The following is a 26,826-nucleotide window of genomic DNA, read 5'->3' as shown; positions in this document are numbered from 1 at the left end:
TTACTGAATTTACTATTATAATTTATTATTATCAGTTCTCGATCTGAATATATAGACAAATAAAAACATTTCATATGTCAGAAAGTGCAAAATGAAGATATTGTTGTTCCGTACAAGTCGTGGAAGCTGACATGTCTACAAAAGGTCTATATTTCAGTCAAAGGGAGTGTTGTTATTGGATCCTATTCCACTCATTATCTCTACTATATGCATCTTGTATGGGAGAAAAACTCCCATAATCCCCATATAAACTCTCATTTATGACGTCAGTTTTTGCAACATATTTTTTTTCGAGGAAGAAAGGTTTTCTACTTCTTCACCTGCATACAGAAAATTATTCTCTCCTAAAAATATACCCCTGTCAGAATTTCATTATAGTTCGGATTTCCGTTATTTAATATGATATAAAAAGTTTTGAAATCCCCGAAAGAATCAATAAAACTAAATGAATACCTGAAAGTGCCAATTATATTGAGCAAAAAAAACCCTGAAATGAAATTACAATAGAAAAAAAATACAACAATTCAAAATTGAACAAAAAAAATTAAAATACTTCAGGACGTTTCGATTGTTAGTATCCACAATCGTCCTCCGAGAGCTGCCCGTTTGGCGGTTGATGGCCGTTTTCGGGTATTCCTACACTATTAGATTTTGGCTGAATGCGTTGTTGGACAACATATTTGCGAATTCTTTGAATTTCCTTCCAAACCAGTGTGAAAAAAACTAATTAATACAATTTATTGTATGATTTTCATTATAAAGGGTTTTACAAAAACCGTGACACGTGTTTCGCTATACAATAGCTTGGTCAAGTATAAATTAAAACTGAAAGTTACTTCTAAATCACAACCATGTTATACTCTAACCTATTACCTATTGACCTACCTAATTTCTAATGAATGCATCTACCTGAAAAAAACAGGTATGAATTCATAAATTTTACGAAAATACCGTAAATATACCTAACTATTTTCACCTGGAAATGAACAGATTCAACAATGGGGAATTATTCAATTTAGTTTCATTGTTTATAAGATATTGAGAGTTTTTAAATTTGTTTATTTCCATACTCTCCATATTCTCAAACCTTTCTTCTGGAAATGGAAGGGCTTGTAATCATGGTTGAACTCATATCGTTCTGTGATCTAGTGAGTCATGGCTGAAACGGAAAAATTCCGATCGTTAGTTATGAACCCACAACCACCTAAACTTTATTCGTTGATTGAATTACACCAATATAACTACCCGATTAGACTGGTAGTTTCTTTCGTCACAGCTTTTCAGTTAAAATATCAGGAAAATTCATTGCAATTATTCAAAACCACTCCAATTTCCAATCAAAATTCAGTTTGAGGAATTCATACCATTTAATCAATGAAATTCAAGATATTACACTCCCGGATATTGCCAAATTGATTTCATTTGATGTAAAGAATCTGTTTCACACTATCCCTACCAATTAAACGATTACTCTTTTAGAAAATATATTGGACAAAAGGTTGATCAATTCGGTAGTGAAAAAGGAAATATTAGACTTGCTTACGGTGTGTTTGTCACATAATTATTTCCAATTAAATGAAACTTTTTACTCTACCTGCAAAGGTCTCATAATGAAAAACCCACTTAGTCCTATTTTGACAGAGATTTTCATGGACGATTTGGAGAGAAAAATACACAGTAACTCACTGGTAAGAATTTTCGTGTATTGGTATAGATATGTGGATGATATCTTGGTATGTTTCACGAACAGGCAGTTGACTAACTTCTCTCTATCCTTCTATCATATTCGCAATGGAGATGGAAAAGGTCGACTCTATACATTTGGACTTGATAATAACAAAAGTTAACAACAAACATGATTTTTCAATTTATCGTAATATCGTAATATTGTCATTCACAATTCGTCCACCCACCTGTATCAGCACGAAGTAGCAGCTTTCAACAGTATGCTCCACAGACTGATAAATGTGCCCTTGTCAGAGGCGAATTTCAATTAAGAACTGAACATAATAAAAAAATATAGCCGTCAACAATGATTACGATATCAGTCTGATAAATTCTTTATCATAAAAAAAGTTATACACTCAAGCTTTGGAAGTATAAGTTGACCCAATTCGAAGAGAAGAGGATAAAAATTATAGAACCTTAAGCTACCCAAGCCAACCCACTACAAATATTTCAACAACTTAGGCATGCACATTGAGAATGGAAAAAAAATTTCATATATGCCACTCACTTGATCACATGAGTTCAACTATGATAACAAGCCCATCCATTTGCAGAAGAAAGGTTTGAAACTCAACCTGTTGGAGAGTATAGAAATGAACAAATTCAAAAAATATATTCAAAAAATTTATGAATTCATACCTGACCTTTTCAGTAGATTCATTCATTAGAAATCAGGTTGGTGAATAGGTTAGAGTATAAAATGGTTGTAATTTTAGTTTAAATTTATGCTGGATGAAGCTATTGTATAGCGAAACACGTGTCCCGGTTTTTGTAAAACCGCGACACGACATATTAAAACTAAAGGGGTTTTTGTAAAACCCCTTTAGTTTTAATATGGATTTTCATGAAGTATCAGCCAGTTCTATTCAATTGCTAAACCATAGTGTTCTTCCCCGTGGATGATCTCAGCTTGGGACCACTTGATGATATGCTGATGAGTCCAAATATGCTTTGCTATTTCCTATTTGCTGGTTTCTTCTTGCTCTGTGTGTTTCTTGTGCTCGGCCTCTTTTTTTCTTCCAATATAGGATTTTCCGCACTCGCAGAGTATCCGGTAAATGCAAATTCATGATATCGCAGTCCTTGTTTGGTGGTCTGGTTTTCGTGAAGCTGCTACGGATAGTGTTTCCGGATCTGAAGCAGATTCTGAACCTGGTTCAGATTCGCACTCAGCCAAGCAAGTGAGAATGGTCAACAAACCCAAACCGGTCGTAACAATCAATAAACTTAGTAGAAATCAGACAAAAGTATTTTCTTAATCCCATATTTACCTACAATAAACGTTCTACTGTTTTCAGGCTACCAAAAGTGTTTCATAGCTTGTAAGACACTATACTATAGCTAAATGCAATTTCAAAATGTTTATAGTGGCTCTGTATTGTTGTTGGTTTAAACATTCATACAAGTAGGTGAAAACAATATAAGTACTTACCTACAAAGGCCAATTGAAATGGTACGCATTTGCAATAAGCATGAAAACGCAATGCAACACATTCCGATAAACAGTTTGAGGAGCTATATTCAAAGAAGGATTTGAGTTTAAATTCGTTCGGATACAAGCAGTGTCTGTGACTCATTGGTAGATTTTTCACATCTTCACTGCAGATGATTTTCGTTCCTAGAATTTGGAAATATGCCACCCTTCCTACAGATATCAATTTAATAGTAGACTGTGAACCTGGATATTCCGTTGGGTCGTGAATAAAGACCTGAAAATATTACTCCAGCTGCAATAATTACGACTAGTTATTTGTAAAGAGAAGCGTCAATCGTTTCAAAAATATATTGAAAGGTGAACTAGAGGAAAATATGAACTGGCAGGTAATAGTCAAGTGAAATTTCTATTATTTCAATCAATATCTACCCTCAAAATTGAAAAATAAATTTTCAGATATTTTTTGAAATGGGCCATTATATGAACTCAAGAAACAAGTGAGCAACTAATTGCTCCAGAAACTAACGAAAATTTCGAAAAAAAAACACTGATATATAATGTTCATGAAATGTAATGTTGAGTAATAAGTAATGTTTTTTTTTTTAATTTTAATGAAGAAGCACTCACCTTTATTCCAGATGAATGTAATGAAGAATATTGAACAGGCTGAATCATAGGATTCAGAACTATCACAAGACTACTCAATAATCCATTATACGTAGTAAAAATTCCTGAAGGACTGCGGCTATTTCTGAAAGAAATGCTTTATTATTTTCTGAGAAATAAAAGCCGTCTATAGTATAAAAGGCGTACAGTTTGTGTGTTGAGTTTTCACAGAAAGATAGAGTGTGCTTAACTATGCGAGAGCAATTGTTCAAGGTGATATTGAATACCATAATTTTTATTATATGAAACATCAACCATACAAAAATAAATAGGATGTAGTTCAAATTGCCATTCAAGGATGATGTGTGTGAAATAAAATACTTAGTCAAAAAATGTACGACTCTTTCAGTTGTAATATCTCAACATATTGCATATAAAAAAGGACAGAAATCAACTAAACTGAGAAATATTCAATATGGCCGTCAAGTCCTGTTTTGTCTTGACTCGGAAAAAACAGAAGGAAATTTTTCTCTTGAAAAATCGTTTCTCAAGAAGGCAAGTGAATAGGTCATCTTATTAAAGACAATAAAAGATAAAATAGTTCTCTCTTGACAAGAAAGGACGAAAGAAGTCAGAAGAAAAGTCATATCATCAAAATTGACTTTATTTTTCATGCACAGTTCGCCAAGATGCATTTGACGGTTTCATTTTATCATTACAAATATAATTTGAAAAGAATTTTGTATAGATAATGATTGAACTAGCCGACTGTTGGTAATTGTCATGAGATGGACGAAACTGACGAAACATAGATGCAGTAAAAAAAAGGTTCCTATCTATGCATGGCCCTTTAGGAATTCGTGAGCTATAGTTTGATAATTTCACTGGGAAATACCTTTATTACATATCACTTCACTTTAGCTACATATCTCAATGAATATTTATTCTGCTGTGTCGTGGTATATACTAATCGATAGATAATTTGAACTCTATACACTGATGCTGTTAATTTTTTTGAAAATTGTAATTCTCTAATCCTTTTCAGCTTATTACTATGATGTAGTTATGCGAATTTTAGCCATTTCTTCTCTACGATTTCAAATTGAACCAAAGCGCTGCCTAAACAGCTCGAAAAATTACCCAGGCATTTGGCAATGGTAGTGTTAATGAATGCACTGTTCCACGTTGGTTTGAAAAATTTAGTTTCGGAGATTTCAGTTACGAAGATGAGCCCCAAAGTGGTCGACTACAGTAATCCCAAACGAGGATTAGAGGACCCTGATGGAGACTATAATCTATCAAAAACAATGGGTGGGATGGTTGAAAACGGATCATCTGCTCCTATACGGTTTTTAACGGTTTAAAGTGTATTGGAAATGGCAAAATGCTCGACAAGAGGGTACCCTACGATTAAAACGATCGACAGAAATTGTCACGGTTCGAGATCGACAACAGGAGACGTTCAGTAGTTCAGTAGTTGGACTCCAACTGAGCCACCCAGGTACTTCGTAAAGGCGAAAACTCATCAAAAAAGACCGTGGTTACTGTATGGTGGTCAGCGGTTGGTGTGATTCACTATTGCTTTCTGCAACCGGCCAAACCATAACAGCAGAGTCCTATTGTGAGGAAATTGACAAAATGTGTTGAAAACTGCGTCAGCAGCAGCAACTGGGTCAACAGAAGAGGTCCGATCCTGCTACACGATAACGCCCGTTCGCACGTTTCACAAATCACCATTCGAAAATTAAACACTTTGAGTGTTGAAGTTCTGCACCACCCACCATACTTCCAAAACTCCTTGTCAACTAATTACCATCTTGTGGAGCACGTAGAACTTCCGTCAATCAGGACAAGAAAAAACGCCCTTCGTCGACTTCATCGAATCCCAAGCATGCAATTTTTTTGCTGATGAAATCAATCAACATGTATTAGTTGGCAATAGTGCAATGACAAATGTCGCTCATTTCGATTGAATTGAATAAGTATTCGCTGAAATATTACAGTTCAAAGTAGACTCATAAAAACGAATAAATCTTTTGAAATAATCTAATAAAAAGAGTAGATTCGTAACAAAGTTAACACTCAATTGTGATGCACTGTTTTTGAGGTTGACTGTAGAAATTATGTGAAATTTATAAAAATGAAGTATGTCAATGAAATTAGACAAGTCACAAATTTAAAATAGCTTGATTTCTTACTAAGGCACAATGATAAACATTTGAATGTGTTGAAAATTATAAAATATAAAATATCAGTTTTAGACCATATGCTCTTAACCAAAAATGACACATGACACCTACATCTGTAATGGAATTCAGTTAAAATTTTGTATGTACATGAACAAACCATGAAATGAACAGTTCTGGTGCAAGTCTGATGAGAGGCATCTGCTGTTGAAATATAATCAACAATGAGAAAACTCAATGTCAAATTTATGATATTTTTAAAATTTGAATATAATCGACTGGTGAAAAAACAATTTTATTAATTAATAATTCATACAAAGTAAACGTCAACGAATGAAAGTAATCATTATTCTGATGAAAATTCGGAATTGTTATTAATTTGATATTTATGTATATTTTATCTATGTCATATACATTCTATTAAACGACCCTGAGAGTGTGGCAAACAACTTTATTTTCATTATCGACACTAAACGTAAAATAATGATTATTTTAATTTTTTTATATAATATGTGATATTTCTACTTGGAGAGTAGTAAGGAACTTGTTTGTTCTTTCCTTGAATTTGAAATATTTCCATAGCGCCTTTATTCATCTCCTGATGATGCTAACTCATTAAGCGAAACGCACGTCAGGAGACACTACTTTTATTTTGGTGTGGGAAAAGTTTTTTCAGCATTCTCATTTTACGCCAGAGGTTCCAATTCTACCTATCAAACTGGTTATATCGTTGAAAACACGCTACGCTTACCGGTTAATGCAAATTCTGAATACCAAGGAGCTTTCGTCAAGAGAAATCTAGAGTAGTCGTGACTCGTCGAGAGAAATGATATCCTTGTCAAGACAAGAGAGTAATTTTTTCTCGACTCAGTCGAGACAAGAGAAGAGAAGACGATTTCTTGTATTGCATGAGGCACCACTAAGTATTGAAATATAAAAATCTCAATTGTTGAACTATCGAAAGTAATTTCATAAAAAACTGAGAAATAAAATCAGTCGATCTAATTTAATGTAACTTCAATGAAGTTCAAATCTAGATGAGGCTGTGAAGTTAAATTATGTATATCATGGTGAAAAGTCATAAATTGTTCTTAGAATCAAAGATATAATTACTAGTCCTGTGAATTAAGTTCCATAACACTGCTAGTTATGTCATCGTCCATAGATATTCTAATAAGTCTGGTAACTCCTTTGATGTGGGTAAAATATGCCGCTTTTTTTGCGAGCGGTCGTAAATCATGCGGCTACCAGCAGAAATACGTTATACGAGGGTCAGTCAGCAGCGCGAACAATGTGTTTACTCGAAAGTGTGTCTACGAGGGTCAGGCGTCAAGTGTTGATCATATTCATTATATATTATTTATGTTTTTGTATGATCTTTCATTGAGATGATTATATAATATGAGATTCTAATAACAATAAATTGAGGAATATTTCGTTGTAATAACTGGCATGAATTATCTGATTTCTTAAATTATGGGCAGGTAAAAAGGTTGAGATACTTATAAAGGGACTCCACAATAATGAGAAAATGAAGATGAATAATCTTTATTTACATATTACCTAATTAAATGGTGATTTGTTGTTTTCTTGAGTATACCCTAATAGTATAATTATAATCTATTCAGTATTTTGGCATATATATTTAGACACATTTCAAATATTTAGCTGGGGGTTGGTTGGAGTAAGGTCGAATAACTGAAACTACTATTATTTCGTTGCCGACGTTTCGACTTTTATGAAGTCATCTTCAGGGCACTACAAAGTTACAGTAAATCAAATATAAATACACACAAGGTAAAAAAATATTGAAATTTGCGACAAGAATCACTCCTGCGGATGAGAGGTCAATATTGAGTACATTAATTTGGTACGATTCAATTGACCTTCTCTGTCCTCTACATTACATTTTTACTCTCAATTGAATTGTACCAAATTTACTCAATCTTGACCTCTCATTCGCAGAAGTGATTCTAGTCGCAAATTTTAATAATTTTTCACCTGTATGTGTGTATTTATATCTGATTCACTGCAACTTTGTAGTGCCCTGAGGATGACTTTATAAAAGTCGAAACGTCGGCAACGATAATATTGGTTTCAGTTATTCGACCCCAACCATCCCCCAGCTAAATAAATCTACTAAGGTCAAAAAACGACACCTAATATTTCAAATATTTACAAATTTTGCAAAATTTTGAGTTTCGGATGTTGTTTATTTAAACATTGAGATCTTATTTGCCTGTTTGCAAATTTGATTGTGTAATAGATTCGAACTCTTGTAAACAATGAAAGTAAATAGTCTTTGGGAAAATTGCTACATGGATGGGTGAATTCTACATTGGAATATTCTTTTAAAAATATGTTTCCTACACCATCATGTATGCAGTAATCATTAAAATTCGAAACAAAAATATTCTCTAATAGTATTAAATACTTCTAAAAATCATTGGGAGGGACTGTTAAGCCACCAAATATTTTGTGAGCTCAAAGCATTTTGAGCTCACAAAAAGAAGTAGACTTGTCTCTTTCGGATGATGAACAATATTCCAAACAAATATGACATGAATGTTTAAAGAGACATCTACGTAAAAAATATCCACCAACATAGACCAGTGCATTTCCCTCCTCTGATATCAAATTCCTATAATCGGTTGATTCTATTTTTATAATTGGAGAAATATTTTCGTAATTTTTTTCCTGAAAACTTTCAATATTTTTCAATGACTCCGATGTTATATTAAGCAAAATATCGCTACTGTCTTCCATACAATTGCTGCCTTCTGTCTCGTGAAAATATCCTATAGCAAAAAGTTTTTTAAATGCTCTGGTAAACTGAATTGCAGTTGGATTTCTAGCGTTTCCACAAGCATTTCTGATTTGACCAAAGTAATTCTCGAGACAATCCTGATTGAGATTACGCGTCAATAAAAATTTATAATTTTTAATTTTCATTATTTTCCATAAATTCAAAACGGAGGAGATAGTAAGCCTCCAACCAAAAATAAATTTCGTAACATTCTTTCCTCTTTTGTCTAAAACTTTCAAGTTTGAAAAAAGCGTGTCCATTTTCTTTAAAAATTCGAATTGCCCTGTAGTTCCCATAAAAGCGTGGCATGTTTCCAAATTGCTTGAATTGAATACATCAAACAACTTATTCATGTCTTCAACGAAGTTAGCAGTTACTTTGGCTTCTTCCGGTATTTTTCCAAAGTCTATATAAGTGTGCATAGCAACGGCCACAGAGTGACTGAATACTTGAGAAGCCAATTTAACCTTCATTTTTTTGAAATTATTCGGATTAAGATGTTCGTCACTCAGCCTTGGCGCCAACCTATATTGTTTTGCCTTATCAAAGGTGTACATCATTCTAAGTAAGATTTTGTCGTAACACCATCAACAAGACAAAAGTTATAGGAGAAAAAGTTATTCCTTGTTGACTTGAGTAAATGTGGAACATCGAATAAATAAAAAATATTGGACTCGTCCACGACAAAATAAGGTTTTTCAAAAGTTACTCTCAAACAATTTTTAACTAATTTATAAAAATTTGGGCCTTGATCGGAAGTGACTGCAAGAACATTCAGTCCAATGCCCCTAAGTTTGCGGATAGTCTCGACAATTATTTCTTTCAAATCCTCAGCATTTACAGAATTTTTTGTAAAGAAATATGAAATAGGTTGTTTCCAATTATGAGAAATCCTTCTTACCATAGTCACTAATGCCGAGGTAGCTATGTTGGTAGATCTTTTGTTTTGTAAATCCTCAAAGTCTACGACGACGTCTCTTGACACATTATAAAATAAATTTGATTTGGTTGACATTTCCTCAATGCATAAAATACAATCCTTAGCTTTACCTGACATCAAAGGTACTCCTAATTCCAAAATTTTAAAAATGAATTCATTGAATCCTGGGGTAATTTTACAATGTTCAGTCAGCTTTCTCAGAGTAGAGGGAGATGGCAATCTCATAACTTTAGATAATTTCTTGTATGCTTTTGGTCCTAATAAAAATAAGCTCAAAGCAAAATGCTTGACTTCTTTAGAGTACCTGGCTCCTTTGGGATTTTTGTCGAGTAATTTCAATTGATTTTTCATCAACATAGTGGCCTCCTGTGGGTACTGCTCGTCCAAAAATTGTTCAACATCTTCTCGTGTTACCGTTTTGCGCCTTTTCGAAGATTTGAGCTCGCTTTGCAGCTCCTTAATTCTTCTCCTGAGTCCTTGCTTTCTGGGACTGCTATCAGATAATTTGGAAGAAGTTTGACACGATACATCTATAAAGAAATTAGCACATATTAGAAGTGATTTGAGGAATAAATAGAAAGAATTTTAAGTTAGATTCAAGTACCAATTAGTGTATTTTTACTGAGGAATTAGGTCTTTTTGTGGAGAGAATGAAGCTTGAGGAACAATTTTTTGGTTTTGTTCTTCTCCAAATCAAAAAAATAGATGGACTCTTTATTCCCTTTTGTTAATGATTCAAACGTCTTTGAATGATATACACGAACCTATCAACAGAGAGTGTTTGTAATTTTTTTTGATTTTACTTCTTTCATGGAAGTTGTTATTTCTATTTTTTTGATTTGGAGAAGAAGAAAGCCAAAAAATTGTATTTTTACCTTCCACGAATTCTTGAGATAACCCACTTTGGACTGATTTATTGGATTGTAGTACATAATCAGTTTCTTTGTTGGGAATTAATTCTAAAAAACATTTGTAATATGAATGAGTGATTATGTTCATCATCATAGAGCTTTGGCATTTACCTTGTTCAACTTCTTGACATGTATCTGTTTGTATACACGCATCTAATTTTGAAGGAGCTAATACGCTGGAGGGACCTGGAAGGTCATTGTTTTGATCATTACCTGAAAATAACTCATTTAAAAAAATATTCCATGCTTGTGAAGTGGAAAATTTCTTACCGTCCAATTTTGTTGGAAACTTTAAGGGCACAGCAGTGGTAAGTAAATGTTTTCCTGAGGAAGTGAAGGATTCATCGTCAAAATGTTTTCTACAAACTCGTATTCTAATGTAGGCTTGCTCAGGTGTTAAGTTAGCATATTTGTGGTCTCCAACAAAACCAAATGCTTTTTTCCACTGCTGACACCTGCGAAATATAGTTTGAACATTAGTTATAAATAGTATCTAAATCACATTACTACCGAAACATTCTTGACCTATAACTGACATTATGTATTTGATGAATTTATTACCTTGTAGCATCTTTGGGGAATCGAAAAAATGAAATATTTTCACGTAAACTATCACAAGAATCCACACTGCAAAAGGATAGTATTCGGTAAACTTTGGCGCGAGGACGGAGGGTGATGATTTGGGTCTCTGCTGAGAGTGAGCGGACTTATTAGAATATCTATGGACGATGGTTATGTCATTATATTGGTTTTGAATACATTGTATCACTATAAATTATAAAGGAAAGTCCCTCCGCCACGTGTGTACGAGAGTGAATAAACGCCTTGGAGTGAGCCTATCCTGGAAAATTCTGCCAGAAGTCTATAAATCTATTTACCATCCCAGGTGTTCAATCTTTGTTTGGCAAAGCCTAAAGCGATGCCATGTTCTGATCCGATGAAGCTACTTGCTGTACCCTCCTTTGCAAGGAAGTCAGAAGACTCATTGCCTTCCAGGCCAGTATGGCCAGGAATCCAGATTAGAGATAATCTTTTGAGTCTTCCTATCGAGGAGAGTCGTTTCTTGTAATTCCAAGAGCTTCCAACGCCGCTTGACTTGTGTATAAGGTTGGATTCTTCCAATCCAGCAGTGGTTCTATCCGGGAAGCTTCTACAATACCTTTGAGGTTGAAATCTGTTTTCCTGTTGGCCAGTTCTTGCCCCCTGTGAACTGAAATTCTGAAAAGCCGAAACTTGTGCGAGCTAGGGATTAACGAGGCTTCACCTTTTCACGGGCGATTACTAGCACTATTCAGCACTTCATGTATGTTATAATTACCCCAGTGCAAGGAAGTTTGACTGGGCAACATACGAGACGGCAAAAAAACTGGGGAGTCTGGAGGATATATAACCCCTAAGTATAGGTAGGGTGTTCGGGGCCTCCCCCGGAAAAATTTGCTGGCACCTGCTACGTTCACTGGGCGACAAAGTCATGAAACTGGGCTACACAAGTGACGCCCAGTTTATATGTTATTTTATGCACTGAATTACCCGGTACATCATACAATTCCCACTAATATATTAGTGGTGATGAAAAATGTTGTTCTGCTATTCATGCGGAGCTAGTTTGTATACGATGATCTACCTTCTACTCAAGTAAATTAGCAGATGTGTTGAACTATTTCAAAAAAGTATCTCCATCAATGTGAATGCAAACAATATAATAACCGAAAGCACAATAAGCATACTTAGAAAAATTTTGAAAACCAACTGTTCAAGCTACCCGGAATTGAAGGAGCAACAATATCCATCAGCGGTCAATGATTTTGTGAATATTTCAGCACAATCGACTTTCTTTTTCTCCCAAGAACAAGACAACAACATCTCATCGCAACTTTGAGTGATTTCGCTCATCACAAAAGACATATCATTGATATCATTTTTGACAAGTATGTCTTGAAGTATTTTCAATTTGGTCATATTGTAGTGAATATTGTTAGGATAATTGAATGCTAGCAGTTGTGGAAGGGCACTTCTAATCGTTTCTTCTTCTGTATCATTCAAGGTCCTGAAAAAATATAAAAATCAATCATTTAAGCTGGAAAAACAGAAATTGTTTCATTTTCAGTTTAATATCCATTTGAAAAAACTTCTTGATAAGTATAAGTATCTCCTAATGAATCACCGTAGATTAGGAAAATTAGTGAATACCTAAAACGGAATCAACAAAAAACCGATGACAACTGTACGATAGTTGCAATTGTCATTATTTTATGGATGCAGCCGAACAAAACAATAAATACAAAGAGAAAATAAAAAAACTCGAATTAGAAACTGATAGAATTTTGTATGAGGTCCTGAAACCATGAAAAGTTTATATTTTTTGATATAAAACAAATACAACCAATTTTCTGATTGACTCTGCCGGTACTTGATGAAGATCCATAGTAATTTCACAAATTACACCGGAAACGATTTGATCTTCACAAACTTTGAATTCAAAAATATCACATGTTTCACAATAGCTTTTTCATAGTGAATAACATACTGTTATTCATATGTCGTGAAATTTTTAAAAATAAAGTTTGTGAAGATCAAATCGTTTCTGGCATAGTTTGTCAAAAACAAATCAAGCTGAAAGATATAATTCAAAAATTGACAAAGTGACTTAATCAATTTGGTAGCCAGATCTAAAAAGTTTTATGATAAGAAGTTAGTAGCTCCTCTGAATGAAATGAATCAGGTTTTGTGGAATAATTTTTGTAAGTTATCTGGAAAACAAGCAATACAAACTGATGATCCAAAACAAACTAAACTCAGCTGTGACCATGCAATTCAGAGTCCGATCAGGAATGATGCTTAGCATCAGTGCTGATGAAGCAATACTTCAAAATTTGTCCTAGCTAAAAATTTTTTTTGAAAATAATATCCTGAATACTTCTACATGATTCAGCACTAAACAGTTCAATCTAATCCAATAATGAATCTTTTGTGTTACAGATAGATGTTTTGAACTCAAACGTAGAAATAAAAACAAAATCAAATAAAATATTATGGGATCATCATGTATAGCAACATAAAAAAAGGAATAGTATCAGTGAGTGCATATATATGTTATTTGCAATTTTATCAGATTCTTTATAATTTTTAAAAAGTTAATAAAATTATCCTCACAACTTCATTGAGGAAAATAAAGTAGCCGCTGTGAATATACTTAGTTTAGGAATAAACGGACTTGCAACTTTGTCAAATAATTTCGAAATGATATTTTGAGATAATAATTGTAACCATAAAAGTAGATGAACAAAGAGACCACAAGACCACTTCAAGGTCGAGCGTCGCTGGTAAGTATTTCAGAGAGAAACTTTAGTGAGTGGAAGACAGAAACGTGTGACGTCATCGACGCAGGATTCAAGCACGGAACTCGGTCTTTTTGGGACTCCGCATCACCCCTCGGCCCCCTTGTCCCGTTCCAGTCACGTGATTATAATTTAAAAAAAAATTATAGTTATGAGATTTGAACCTGGATTGTCCGCGCGGTAGACATTGTTCTTAGCCTCTACACCAACGTAAGATATTGAAAGTAACTGCGAATGTTGGGTATTTATAGCGTTAGTTTTGCCGGGAACGAAATTGACTCATTCATTATACTTGACAGCATTTTTTTTCATTTCTGTAGACTGTAATCATCATTATCATATTGAAGATAGGAAAATTTACTTAGATTTGGAAAATAATTAATATTTCATATAAAGATGTGTATGTGTGTGTAAGAGCGAGAGACGCGTGTGACGTAATCGAAGCAAAGAGAGATAGAGATGGTATCGAGGTTTTACCGGTTGCTAGCGTAAGCAGATGTTGCCGGTTGTACAATGAATCGTTGTTTATGGGGCAATGTAGCGTTGCCGGTTTTGAAATTATTCAACATTGGAAGCGCGAAAGTGATATATGATAATATATATATATATATATATATATATATATATATATATATATATATATCATTGAAAACAAACATGGCGTCGAAGTGTACAAAAAGTGTAAAAGTGTAAAGAAAAAAAGTGTAGAGAAAAAAAAACATAACAGTTCCACGAGGCTGAAAGTTTTCAACGTGCGATCCCTCAATGTGTACAAGGTATCTCAAAATACATCACTGAAAACAAATATGGAGTCAAAGTGTACAGGGTGCGTCAAAATATATCATTTGAGGAAAAAAACATGTCGGTTTGAAATATGATATTATTGTGTATACAGGGCGTTTCAAAAAACATCATTTAAGAAAAAACATGTCGGTTTGACAGAAGTCTAGCGTTCTAACATGTCGGAAGTCTCGTATCTTTGTTAACCAAGTTAGCATCATCAGGAGAAGAAGGAGATGGCACCAAAGGTATCGAGGAGTTACGTATTGTGGAGTTAACATTCGAAAATGGGGAAAGCAACTGTTTTACAAACGTTTCGACTGTTTTACGTGCCACCGTTTTGCGTGCGTTTTCGACCGTTTTCGATCGTTTGCGTGCGTTTTCGATAATTTTTCGTGCGTTTTCGACCGTTTTTCGTGCTTTTATTCGTTATCGTTTCATGTTTATTGCCGTTATTTTTTTGTATTTCAATATGACAGTCATTTATCATTAAACGCGTTCCGCTAACCAAGTAAGCATCATCAGGTAATGACTAAAGTCCATGCTTTGTCATATGAAGGTTCGTTTTGCGAATTTTCAGACTCTTGAACAGAACCTTGTGGAACACTCAACCTAACTTCTGTTACAGAGTAGTGTCGGTTAGCTAATCAGAATGGAGAAATCAAATATCGCTCGATTGATTGTGCTTGAACTGGAGAATGTGGGTCGAATAATAATAATAGTGATAAAACCTTGAAAGTGACGTAGTCAGCGTGGGAGTTGGTGGCGTGTGTCAGGGTTTATGGAAATTAATAAGTTATTACAAAAAATAATAGCTTAACTGTCAGAAGGGCACTAAATTGTATATTCACTAATAATGATCGGATCGTCGCATTCAGCACGTCAAATGAAAGGATAGGAAATGCAGAATCAATCGACAAAGTAAAAGCAAAGATGACGCAACATGTCAGAAAGGCACTAAGCCAAATCTTCGTTAATGATAGTTGAATCTCAACGTGCATCACATCAAATGGAAGGGGAACGAATACAGAGTTTACCGACAGAGAAATAAAACAAAGATGGCGTAACGAATATAATATCCAACGCCTGATACGAAATAGCATAGAAAGAATTGCAAATTCAACAAAAATCATTGAACAAACTTGGAATTGAGAAATGTTGGGTTATGGACAATTATAAGTTTATTCCAATTGCAGAAGCTTGATTCAAAACGCAGAATTTATTGACAAGGAAAATGAAAAAATCATCGTATACTGAAACATATGATATATTTGGATTCCTTAGGGTGAGAAGGTTTCGAATCCATCAAAAAACGACCACTTCCGGTTTTCACTTCCGGTCGTCCGATTTCGATGATTTCGACATCATTGGATTCGTTTACATGCCATGAAACATAATTAATCATTTTTCGAAGTCAAAAGGACCGTATAACCTATTTTCATTATACTAGCAGCAACAGACCGATGTGGGATCATTTCAAATGATTTCATTTGTAGATTATGAAAAGTATAATATACAGCGTCTAATGTGAAATAGCATAGGAAGAATTGCACATTCAAAGAAAATCATTAAACACACTCGGAATTTAAAGTTGTTGGGTTAAAAAAAAAAACAACTACGAGTGTAATCCAATTGCAGAAGTTTGATTCAAAACTCACAATATGTTGACAAAAAAAAAAATCATGGTATACTGAAACATATGATATATTTGGATTCCTTAGGGTGAGAAGGTTTCGAATCCGTCAAAAACAGGTCACTTCCGGTTTTTACTTCTGGTCGTCCGATTCCGATGATTTTGACATCAATGGATTCGTTTAGATGTCAAAAAACATAGTTGATCATTTCACGAAGCCAAAAGGACCTCATAACCTATTTTCGCTATACTAGTCGCAACAGGTCGATGTGGGTACTCATTTCAAATGATTTCATTTGTAGAGTATAAAAAATATAATATCGAGCGCTTGGAGAAGAATGCCAGAATTCATCTATGAAGAAAAACAAATATGGTGCAACATGTCAAAAGGGCACTAACTCACATCTTCATTAATGATTGTTGAATCTCAACGTGCAGCACATCAAATGAAAGGAAAATAAATGCAAAATTCATCGACAGAGAAAAAACAAAGATGGCGCAATATGTCAGAGGAATACTAAGCAACATCTTTGTTAATGATAGTTGGATCTCAACGTGCAGCACACCAAATGAAAAGGAAACGAATGCAGAATTCATCAACAGAGAAAAAAACGGAGACTATGCCAAGAGGACACAAAGTTGTATATTCACCAATAATAGTCGCATCATCACATGTAGCACTTCGAATAAAAGGGGATAAAAAGCAGAATTCATGTGTTTGTTGCGCCATTCAAATCCAAGGTGATATGGATCAATGTCAACGCTGAATAGGCATCTAACAAAGACTCTTTGATTTTCTTTTGTTTCATTTCAGAATATGTCATCACTAATTTTTATATTCTTACCCAAGATGACATTGATCACTTCCAATGCCGAATCTGCATCCGGAGATATGCAGTTCTCAAAGCGATGAAACGAAGGCTCTTTGTTTCATTTTAAAATATGTCATCACTTATTTTACTATAAATACGTCATGCATGGCGAAATGAGTTAGTTGCTTCCGTTGAAAGTGATACCAGTGACAAGTGCACCGATTTCTATTTGAAAGTAAGTATTTTAGTTTGATTTTTTCCTCAGATGAATTTATTCAAATGTAATTTAATTGAAAGTTGATGAGAATTGTTGAATCATTTGATTTCCAAAATTTTTTCTCGATATTAGTCAAATGTTCTACATGTCGTGGTTTGGTTGAGATAGTAGCATATATTGTGAATCAAAACATAAAGCTTTCATTTTTTATTTTTCACAGATGGATTTACAAAAGTTGAATGCAAGTTTGGTCGTGAAGTGAAAGCCAAGTATCAAAGTAGCAGATTTGCCTGTGGAGATGCTGCAGAGGATATTCACTGCCAAAATCGTGGAAGGAAAATTTGGTGAGGCGGTCTTATTGGATTTGGGAGATAAAGTATCATTTCTGCCCCACCGAGTGACGGAGGCGTATCGCTCTCACTTAGAAGAGTTTTTATCAGGAAAATACGCTATTGTGTTCAAAGGGTTGATGGATATTGGGGAAACGAATCTTGTCGTTTCATTTGAGATTGTACGAAATCAAGGTTAGTATTGTTTCCAATTTTTTCTTCGTTTTATAGGCAAAGAGTTTTTGGTTGTATACAATATTTTTCATTCGGCTCAAAAATTCTCATTCACAGATATGATCCGCATAAAGTAGTGTTTCCATACAATATTTTTCCTTCACTTAGTACGTGCAGAATATGTGTTTCAAATTCGTTATTTTGAATGACACTTAATTTTTTATTTTCATTATAAGTGTAGAAATTACTTCATGAGATACATTACACTCTCTGTTGACAGAAATAGTTTTCAGTGTATGTTTTCATTGAAAATTCGAATTTATTTCAGAATAATACTTCAACGTGTGCAGTTTCAGTCAGAGGCATCTCAACAACAACATTCAAAACCGTCGCAGCAACCTTTCCAGAACGAGTTTAAAATCTCAGCAGTTTCCATTTTTTTCAGTTTTTAGTTGCACATTATGAGGCTAGAATTCGTCGATATTCAAGGATTTGTTGGACAGACTGCGTCTATTCAATATATACACAACCATAATGAATTTGGAAGACTTTGAAGATTCATGGTGGTGTGTTCCAAAATTCAAGAAAAACACGCCGTTCTATGTGGATCATTCCAAAGGAAATTCCTTCAGATGCAGTCTCAATAACGTTGATATTTTTTATAAATGGCTCTATAATATACTACCAAAATAAATAAAATTCATGTCACACATATCTTTGTTTGAAAATTAAAACTTATCTTATACAGGGAAAGTTGTCGAAAATATGCAATAACGAAAAATTATATAGGAGGGTTCATAGTGATGAATAAATATCATATTGGAAGATACAAGGTTAACAGAAAACAGGATATCTCAGAAATAAAGAAAATAAGTTTGTCTTTCAGTTGAAATTCTGATTCGTTGGGTTGTTTTAACAAAAGCTGTATTTTAATATCTTGAATTTTTTTCAGGACATTATTATAGATGACTGATATTAGCCATCTAATTTCAATTATATTTGGAAATTCATTTCGTACTGTGGTTTATTCGGAATTCCCATTCAAAATAACATCTTTTGATATAGATTCCGATCGAGTCTATTATGTGTAGATAACCTGAGTTTCATTTGTATGACAAATCAATGTCATTAGGTATTGTGACGAGTCCATTATAACAGGGAGTGAGACGAGTTCTTGGACATATAAACATAACAAAGTAAGGATACAGACAAATATGAAAAATCGTCATAAAATAATTCAAATCCATTCAAGTGAATACATGAATCAAAAGATGTTTTAACCTCAACTTTGATATTCTGAAAGAAAAAACACTCAGTATTCACAATTCCATCTTTCGTTTTTCCAAGTTCATAGTCATCAAAATTGATACGATTATAATATAAATAGGAATATAAAACTATCTTCAAATACAGTTGAATGAATGTACATCAAGCATTTTGTCGCAGTACGGTGACCGGGGACAAACTTACAACTTCAGCATAATATGAATGTTTATAAAAATTGGGTTAGGTCAAGATCATCAACAGGTATTAAGAAATTCATTCGGTGTTCATTGATCACTCATCAGAAACGGTTCCAAAGCTTTCGGAATACAAAGCAAATAATTTTCTTTATGACTATTCGTTTGATATTAAATATTATTACCTCAAAATATATCGAAATCATAACACGTTTGCGATTCATTTATCAGTTACATTTGAAAATTGAGTTTCAGTTTGCAGAAATAATAGCCCACACATGTTGGAAATTGTGCCATAGTGTGGTGAAAATCATATTGAAAATTCTACGAAATATTAGCGCATATATACAGAGTGAATCAATATTTGAAATACGTCATTTGGAACCCCCCATAACCCTTCTTTCTCGAAATTTGGCAGAAATAATGCTGAGTCGTATTGTAGAGTTAACGTTCAAAAATGGGGAAAGTAAAGTATTCGATAGTATTGCGTGCGACCGTTTTGCGTGCGTTTCCGACCGTTTTACGTGCCTTTATTCGTTATCGTTTCGTCGTTATTGACGTTTTTTATTCATATTTCAATATGACAGTCATTTATCACTTAACGCGTTTCGCTAACCAAGTAAGCATCATCAGGAGATGACTAAAGTCCACGCTTTGTGGTATGAAGGTTCGTTTTGCGAATTTTCAGACTCCTGAACCGAACCTTGTGGAACAATCAGCCTAACTTGTGTTACAGAGTGGTGTCGGTCAGCCAATCAGAATGGAGGAATCAAATATCGATCGAATAATTGTGTTAAATGATATTAAAACTTTGAAAATGACGTAGTCAGCGTGGGAGGTGGTGGCGTGGTAGAAAATATGTGACGATTTGTGGAAATGAATGAGTTATTAGAAAAAAAAATGGCGTAACTGTCAGAAGGGCACTCAGTTGTATATCCACTAATAATAATCGAATCTTCGCTTACAGCACGTCAAATGAAAGGATAAAAAATACAGAATTCATCGACAAGAGAATACAAAGATGAGGCAACATTTCAGAAAGGCATTAAGTCACAACTCCACTCATGATATTTGGATCTTAACGTGCAGCACATCAAATGAAAGGGAAACGAATGCAGAATGTATCGACAAAGAAAAAACAAAGATGTGCGCAACATGTAAGAAAGGAACTGAGTCACATCTTCATTAATGATAATTGAATCTCAACGTGCATTACATTGAATGGAAGGGAAACGAATGCAGAATTCATCGACAGAGAAATAAATAAAGACGACGTAACATGTCAGAAGGGCAATGAGCCGTATTTTTGTTAATAATGATTTGTTCTCAACGTGCAGCACATCAAATGAAATGAAAACGAATGCAGAATTCATCGACAGAGAAAAAACAAAGATGGCGCAACATATCAGAAGTGCACTAACCTGCCTCTTCGATAATAATATTTGCATCGTCATGTATGATATGTCAAATGAAAGGTTAACGAATGCAAAACTCGTCGACAAAGAAAAAACAAAGATAACGCAATATGTCAGAAATGCACGAACCCGCGTCTTCGTTAATAAGTCACATCGTCACGTGCAGCATATCAAATGAAAGGAGATATGTTGAATTTATCAACAAAGGAAAAACAAAAGAGGCAACCAAAAGCGCACTGAACCATATTTTCGTTAATAATAGTCGGATCGTCGCATTTGACATGATTCATTACCTCAAGACTGGAATGTTCAGAAGATACCAACGAAGATCTTACGGTGACTATAAGTTCTGGTATGCTTTGTTAGATATCGAATGATGCGCGAGTTACGTGGTCATAGTTCCCACGACACGGCCATTCACACGGAGATTCAGCTGAGTAAGAGATATTCCAGGAATCCCTTATCTCGACATGCAGTTAGCATCCAGTTAACATTATATTAATTATCATTCTGTTTGTAGCTCTCGTAAGAGACAGTCGTCTCTAGTTTGTAAAATAAATTCTTTTTAAAAAGTTATTTTCTCGTTCCAATCATTTAATTGGCGCAGTCGGTAGGATTTGTGCAGCGTGAAAACGAACTTTTTGCGTCGTGGAGTTTCAACCCTTCAGCACAAATTCAACAAGAATCCTTCGAGGACCACCCAGAACGAGCGGACAAGGAGACGACAGAGCCCAGGGAAGCTGCAAGGAATCAACGGAGAAGGAACTGGAACTTACAAGTAAGTGCCAAATATTTCCTTCTTGCCTTCACGAACCCTCTGTATAAGGACTTCGGCGAAGATATATAGTATCGTTCATTGCGAACAAATTGTTGTCTATTCGAGACGAGTAATTTTAAGAAACTATTTATTGAGAAAAACAATTATTTATTTATGAGTGAAATTGAAAATATTTTATCACGATTGAATAGTTTATCATTTCAAGAAAGTTCAGCAAATAATACTGAAAATTTTGATAATACTTTTCAACCCACAATGGTTCCACCAATTCCACCCCAACCAACTCAAATAAATTGGAACCTTTTCAAATCTAGAATAAACAATTTAAAAACTTTTGATGGTGATAGCAATACATTGAACAAATTTATCAGTAGATGCGATGCTATAGTTAACGCGTACAATGTGTTTAATGATGCTTCACTTAATGAACACGTTCTTGAATGTATTCAAGAAAAATTGACAGGTAAAGCCGAGTATATGGTTGGTAACAGAACCGAACTTAATACTTGGGACGCCTTAAAATCTGCTCTAAAACAATGTTTTTCGGATAGGAGAGATTTGGACTGTTTAGTTCAGGAATTAACTAGAAGTCGACCCCATAGAGGAGAAGACCTAATGACTTTCGGTAGTAGAATTCAATTAATCAAAAGTAATGTAGTTCAAAGAGTCAGTAACAACCCAGACTTAACTCCAGAAGAAAAACTTTACCAAACAACTCACTACGATAAAGTAGCCCTCAGTACTTTCATTGCTGGTTGTCCTGGTATTTTAAGAAATAATATGCATCTTAAAAAGCCAGCCTCACTGGAAGATGCCATAGCATACGTAAACGAGTTCGAAAATTTTGAAAAAATGTATGGTTCGTTAAACGATTATAAACCAAAGTTCAATACTTTCGGTAGACAATCCTTCATGCCAAATGTCAACCAAAATGGCCCTAGATTCATACAACCTCAAAGACAAAATTTTCAAAACGAAAATTTCTCTAACCCAAATTATTTTTCAAAAAATGATCAACATTTTTTCAATCCACAATTTTCAACCAGACCTAATTGGCCTAGCCAACCAATTAATATCCAACCTAGACAATTACCACCGCAAAGATACCCCACCAACCGAGAAGTTTTCGGACCTCCTCAGAATGTTTTTAAACCAAAAAATATTCCACCTAATCAATTACCGAAACCGGAACCCATGTCCACTACATCAAGAAACCCAACAAAAATGTCTCAAAGACCTTTTTCTCAACAAAACAACACTTTTAGGAACCCTAATAACTACCGAAACCCTCAAAAAATGTTTACCCCAAGTCAAAAACCCAATTTTATATCTGAGGAATTATTTTCTAACGAATACGATGAATTTCCCCAAAATAATGACACTGATCAACAATTTTATGATAATCCCAACCTCAGTGAAGAAGCATACACTTCAGAAAATGTTGTTTATTTAGAAAACGAACCAAATTTTCAGAATGAATACTTAAGCGACATAGATTGTGATGAAACTGGAAATTTTCATTTAACAACCCAATTAGAAGATCATACTTAGCTGAAATTAATGCATTTTGTAACAATGCATTACCTTATGTCGAAGTTAGTCACAAAAATAAAATTATTAAACTACTAATCGATACTGGAAGTTCAAGATCGATTATTAAACCATCTATTATTGAAAAATTATTCCCAAACAAAATTTATCATTCAAATACTATTATCAAAACGGATTTAGGAAGTCAGAAAGTAAGGTACCAAGCCTCGATACCTGCTTTTCCAGAGTTCAACACAAACTATGAAATTACTTTTATTTTATTTGATTTCCACGATTACTTTGACGGAGTTTTAGGATTATCAGACTTGATAAATATGCACCTGAATATAGACCTTGTTAATAAGAGACTGATAGGAAATCATGTTGAAATTCCTTTCAAGTTCAGACAGTCTACAGATACGAGTTTTTCTTTCTCTGTCAACCCACAAGAAAGAGTACTTAAATATCTGCCTGTCACAGTTCCTGAAGGTGAAATTCTTACCCTTGAGGGAACACTTAATGATCTTTTCATTCCGCAAATATTGACAACTTCAAAAAATGGTTACGCCCTTATGGAAGTACAAAACCCCACCGATAGAACAATATCAGTGAAATTGATACAACCACTTCCTGTAGAGAGCTTTCAATCCTCTACTTTCGAAATGTATTCTTACGAAACTTTCGAAAATACAGGGACGGACTCACCTAAACTGGCAACCGAAATTAATATCGCTGATTTGTCACGTACAGACCACATGAACAATGAAGTCCTGGAAACGCAAGAACCGAAAAAACAAATTAACATATTATCTGATATTCAAATTGTTCCCCAAAATCAAATGAAATCGAAAAAACATCGGATTCACAAACCGTTCACACTTCTCTCGAAGACCCTGTCTTTCAAATTCCCATTTCAGAAAGACCAGTTAATACATATAAAAATCAAATAATTATAGCTATTGGTGACATAGAAAAACAAATGTAGAATAGAAAAGGTATTCGAGAATTTGCGATCTTATATTACCATACCCTCTAAAAATCTGAGCGAGAATATTGTTAAACTTATTAAAGAATATATCGATCCAAAACAAACATTTGCCTTCCATTTTAAAAACCCAGCAGTCTCACAAATGTTCAATACAACAATCCAAAATTTACTCAAGAATTCTTCATTCAAAATTGTTCATTGTCCAACATTCTTAGAGGATGTAGAAACATCGAAAGAACAGAAAGAGAAACTTAAATGCTATCACGTTAAGAAAACATGCCATAGAGGTATAAATGAAATGAGGACATCCCTCAGTTCACGATTTTATTGGCCAAAAATGGCAGAAGACATACAAAATTATATTAATAATTGCGAAACATGTCAGAAAAACAAATACGATCGGAATCCTCCTGTAATTAAATTCAACCTAACACCTACAACTTCTAAGCCATTTGAGCATGTTCACATAGATACATTCAAAATTTCAAACGAAACTTTTTCAACAATTATCGACACATTTTCACGATATGGTCAGGCATATCCATTAAAATCCTTAACCGGAGTTTTAGTAGTCGAAAATCTACTCAATTTTATTACCCATCACGGTTTACCACTCAAAATAACCGCTGATTCAGGCACCGAATTCAAAAATAAAGATCTAGCAAACTTTTGTAAAATTTATAACATTGAGTTGCATTACACAACTCCAAAAAACAGTAATTCTAATTCACCAGTTGAAAGATTTCATTCAACACTGATTGAGCATTATCGATGCTTAAAGGAAGAAGGAAAATCGTTCACACCTGAACAGCTGATGAAAAGAGCTGTCCTTGGCTATAATAATTCAATACATAGTGTTACCAAATTTACACCTTTCGAAGTTATTAAAGGTCATATTAATAACACAGACCCATTTGATTTAAATGATCGTATAATTGTTTCCGATTACGTTCAAAAACACAAAGAAAATGTCAAAAAACTGTATCAATCTATTCAAAATTCCAACCAAATTACTAAAGAAAAAGTCATTGAAAACAGAAATACCCAACGAAATGAACCCCCAGAGTTTGCAAATCAACAAGTTGCGTATATTAGAACAAAGGCGCGAAATAAAGATCGACCGAAATTTAAGAAAACTGAAATTATTGAAGAGACCGATATAAAACTTAAAACAAATAAAGGCACCTACCATAAAACAATAGCCAGAAAACCAAAAATTTCAAAAAAACTTTTGTTACAGGGAGTAAAAGAACATGAAGATACACGTGTTGATACCGCTATACCTTCTACTTCACGTGCTCCGAGTCCAAAGTGACGATATTCAAATAACCCCTATAACCAACCCCATCCTTCCCATACAGCTGGGAAATGCAAGAATTATATACAGCAAACATACATTTTTATATTACATAGAACTTAGCTCTATAATAAAACAATTAAACAAACTAGACGACTACTTCCAAATAATCAAAAATAATTTTGATAACGGAACAATCAATAACCCAATTTCCTATCATGGATTAGCATACAGCCTGCTAGTCAGAATCGAGTATCTTATTGATATGACAAAAAAGAAATTAGAAAACCTCCAACCCCATATCCGTATTAAAAGAGGTATGATAAATGTTATTGGAAAAATCGAAAATTGGTTATTCGGTACTCTTGATGCTGATGATGGTAAACGATACGACGAAAGTATCGCTATATTAGAACGTAACCAAGAAAATATGATTAATGAGGTAAACATGCAAATCTCTCTCTCCAAAAAATTAATCAATCACTATAATAAAACTATCCAAATTTTGAATTCAAATCAAGAAAAATTAGAAAACAGTCTAAAAACATTTCAAGTTGCAGTTCAAAAAACCATTGGCGACCTGACGAATTACATTAGTTTTCAAGGAATTGTTTCACAAATAACCCTTGACTGCCAAAATATGATTACTTTTATCGATAATCTAGAAGATGCTATCACATTTGCAAAGTTAAATACCTTACACAATTCAATAATACCTAGTTCTGAACTGAAAGAAATAATAAATTATTTAAGCAACATCTATTCTGATTCAAAAATCCCGAAATTTGAAAGTATGTTGACATATTATCAATTTTTCGGTGCACAAGTAACTTTTTCGAATGACAGAATAATTTTCGCAATACACGTTCCTATTGTCGGAAACGAAGTTCTTACATTTTTCCACCTTTATCCTATCATCCAAAATCACAGTATTTTTATCCCAAAATACCCATATTTGGCACGAGCAAACCACAATATCCAGTTCGAAGACAGTCCATGCCCAGTATTAGAGAAAACGTATTATTGTCCAGAAGATTACTTTTCCGAAGACCAATGCACATCCCACCTGATCGAAGGCAAAGTCGCCGATAATTGTCAGCCTCTTCCAATCAATGTGGCAGAGTCGATTATCGAACAAATCACTCAAGAAGAAATCCTGGTAATTCCGATACAGAGCGAAAGAATATTTTCCAAGTGTAAAACCGATCAATATTTGGAAATAAAAGCGCCCACCCTAGTCAAGATCCCGAAAAATTGCCAAATTGAAGTGAGAAACAAAATTTTCACCAACAACGTGAAAATAGGAACAGGCAAGCCACTGATCTTACCTAAAATTGAAATGAAAAATTTCGAGAAGTCAACAATATATGAAACACAAAATTTCTCGAGACTAAATTTTGAAGAACTCTACGAAATCAACAATATAGTGGACCGATTGAAACCAATCCACAAATTTAACAACT

The 26,826-nt window shown here is 34.1% G+C and overlaps 1 protein-coding gene across 2 annotated transcripts in view; it reads right to left on the bottom strand.

Annotated features, from left to right (window-relative positions):
- LOC111510307 (sodium channel protein Nach) overlaps positions 1-26,826 on the bottom strand; it is a 260,847-nt gene that overhangs the window by 70,126 nt on the left and 163,895 nt on the right. Inside the window, exons 3-5 of one of the 2 annotated variants that reach the window (XM_074186568.1) lie at positions 12,375-12,659; positions 3,791-3,914; positions 3,161-3,437 (exon numbers count right to left, since the gene is read on the bottom strand). In XM_074186568.1, coding sequence (XP_074042669.1) covers positions 3,161-3,437; positions 3,791-3,914; positions 12,375-12,659 — 686 coding nt within the window. The remainder of the gene's footprint in view (positions 1-3,160; positions 3,438-3,790; positions 3,915-12,374; positions 12,660-26,826) is intronic. The other variant, XM_074186573.1, reaches the window with a different exon arrangement.

The sequence above is a fragment of the Leptinotarsa decemlineata genome, unplaced genomic scaffold, assembly GCF_025532065.1.
Source record: "Leptinotarsa decemlineata unplaced genomic scaffold, Ldec_3_MD MMD2_P_RNA_scaffold_10, whole genome shotgun sequence".
In the NCBI taxonomy this organism is placed as follows: domain Eukaryota; kingdom Metazoa; phylum Arthropoda; class Insecta; order Coleoptera; family Chrysomelidae; genus Leptinotarsa; species Leptinotarsa decemlineata.
The sequence above is the reverse complement of the archived record's forward strand: the minus strand, read 5'-3'. Positions and strand labels throughout refer to the sequence as shown.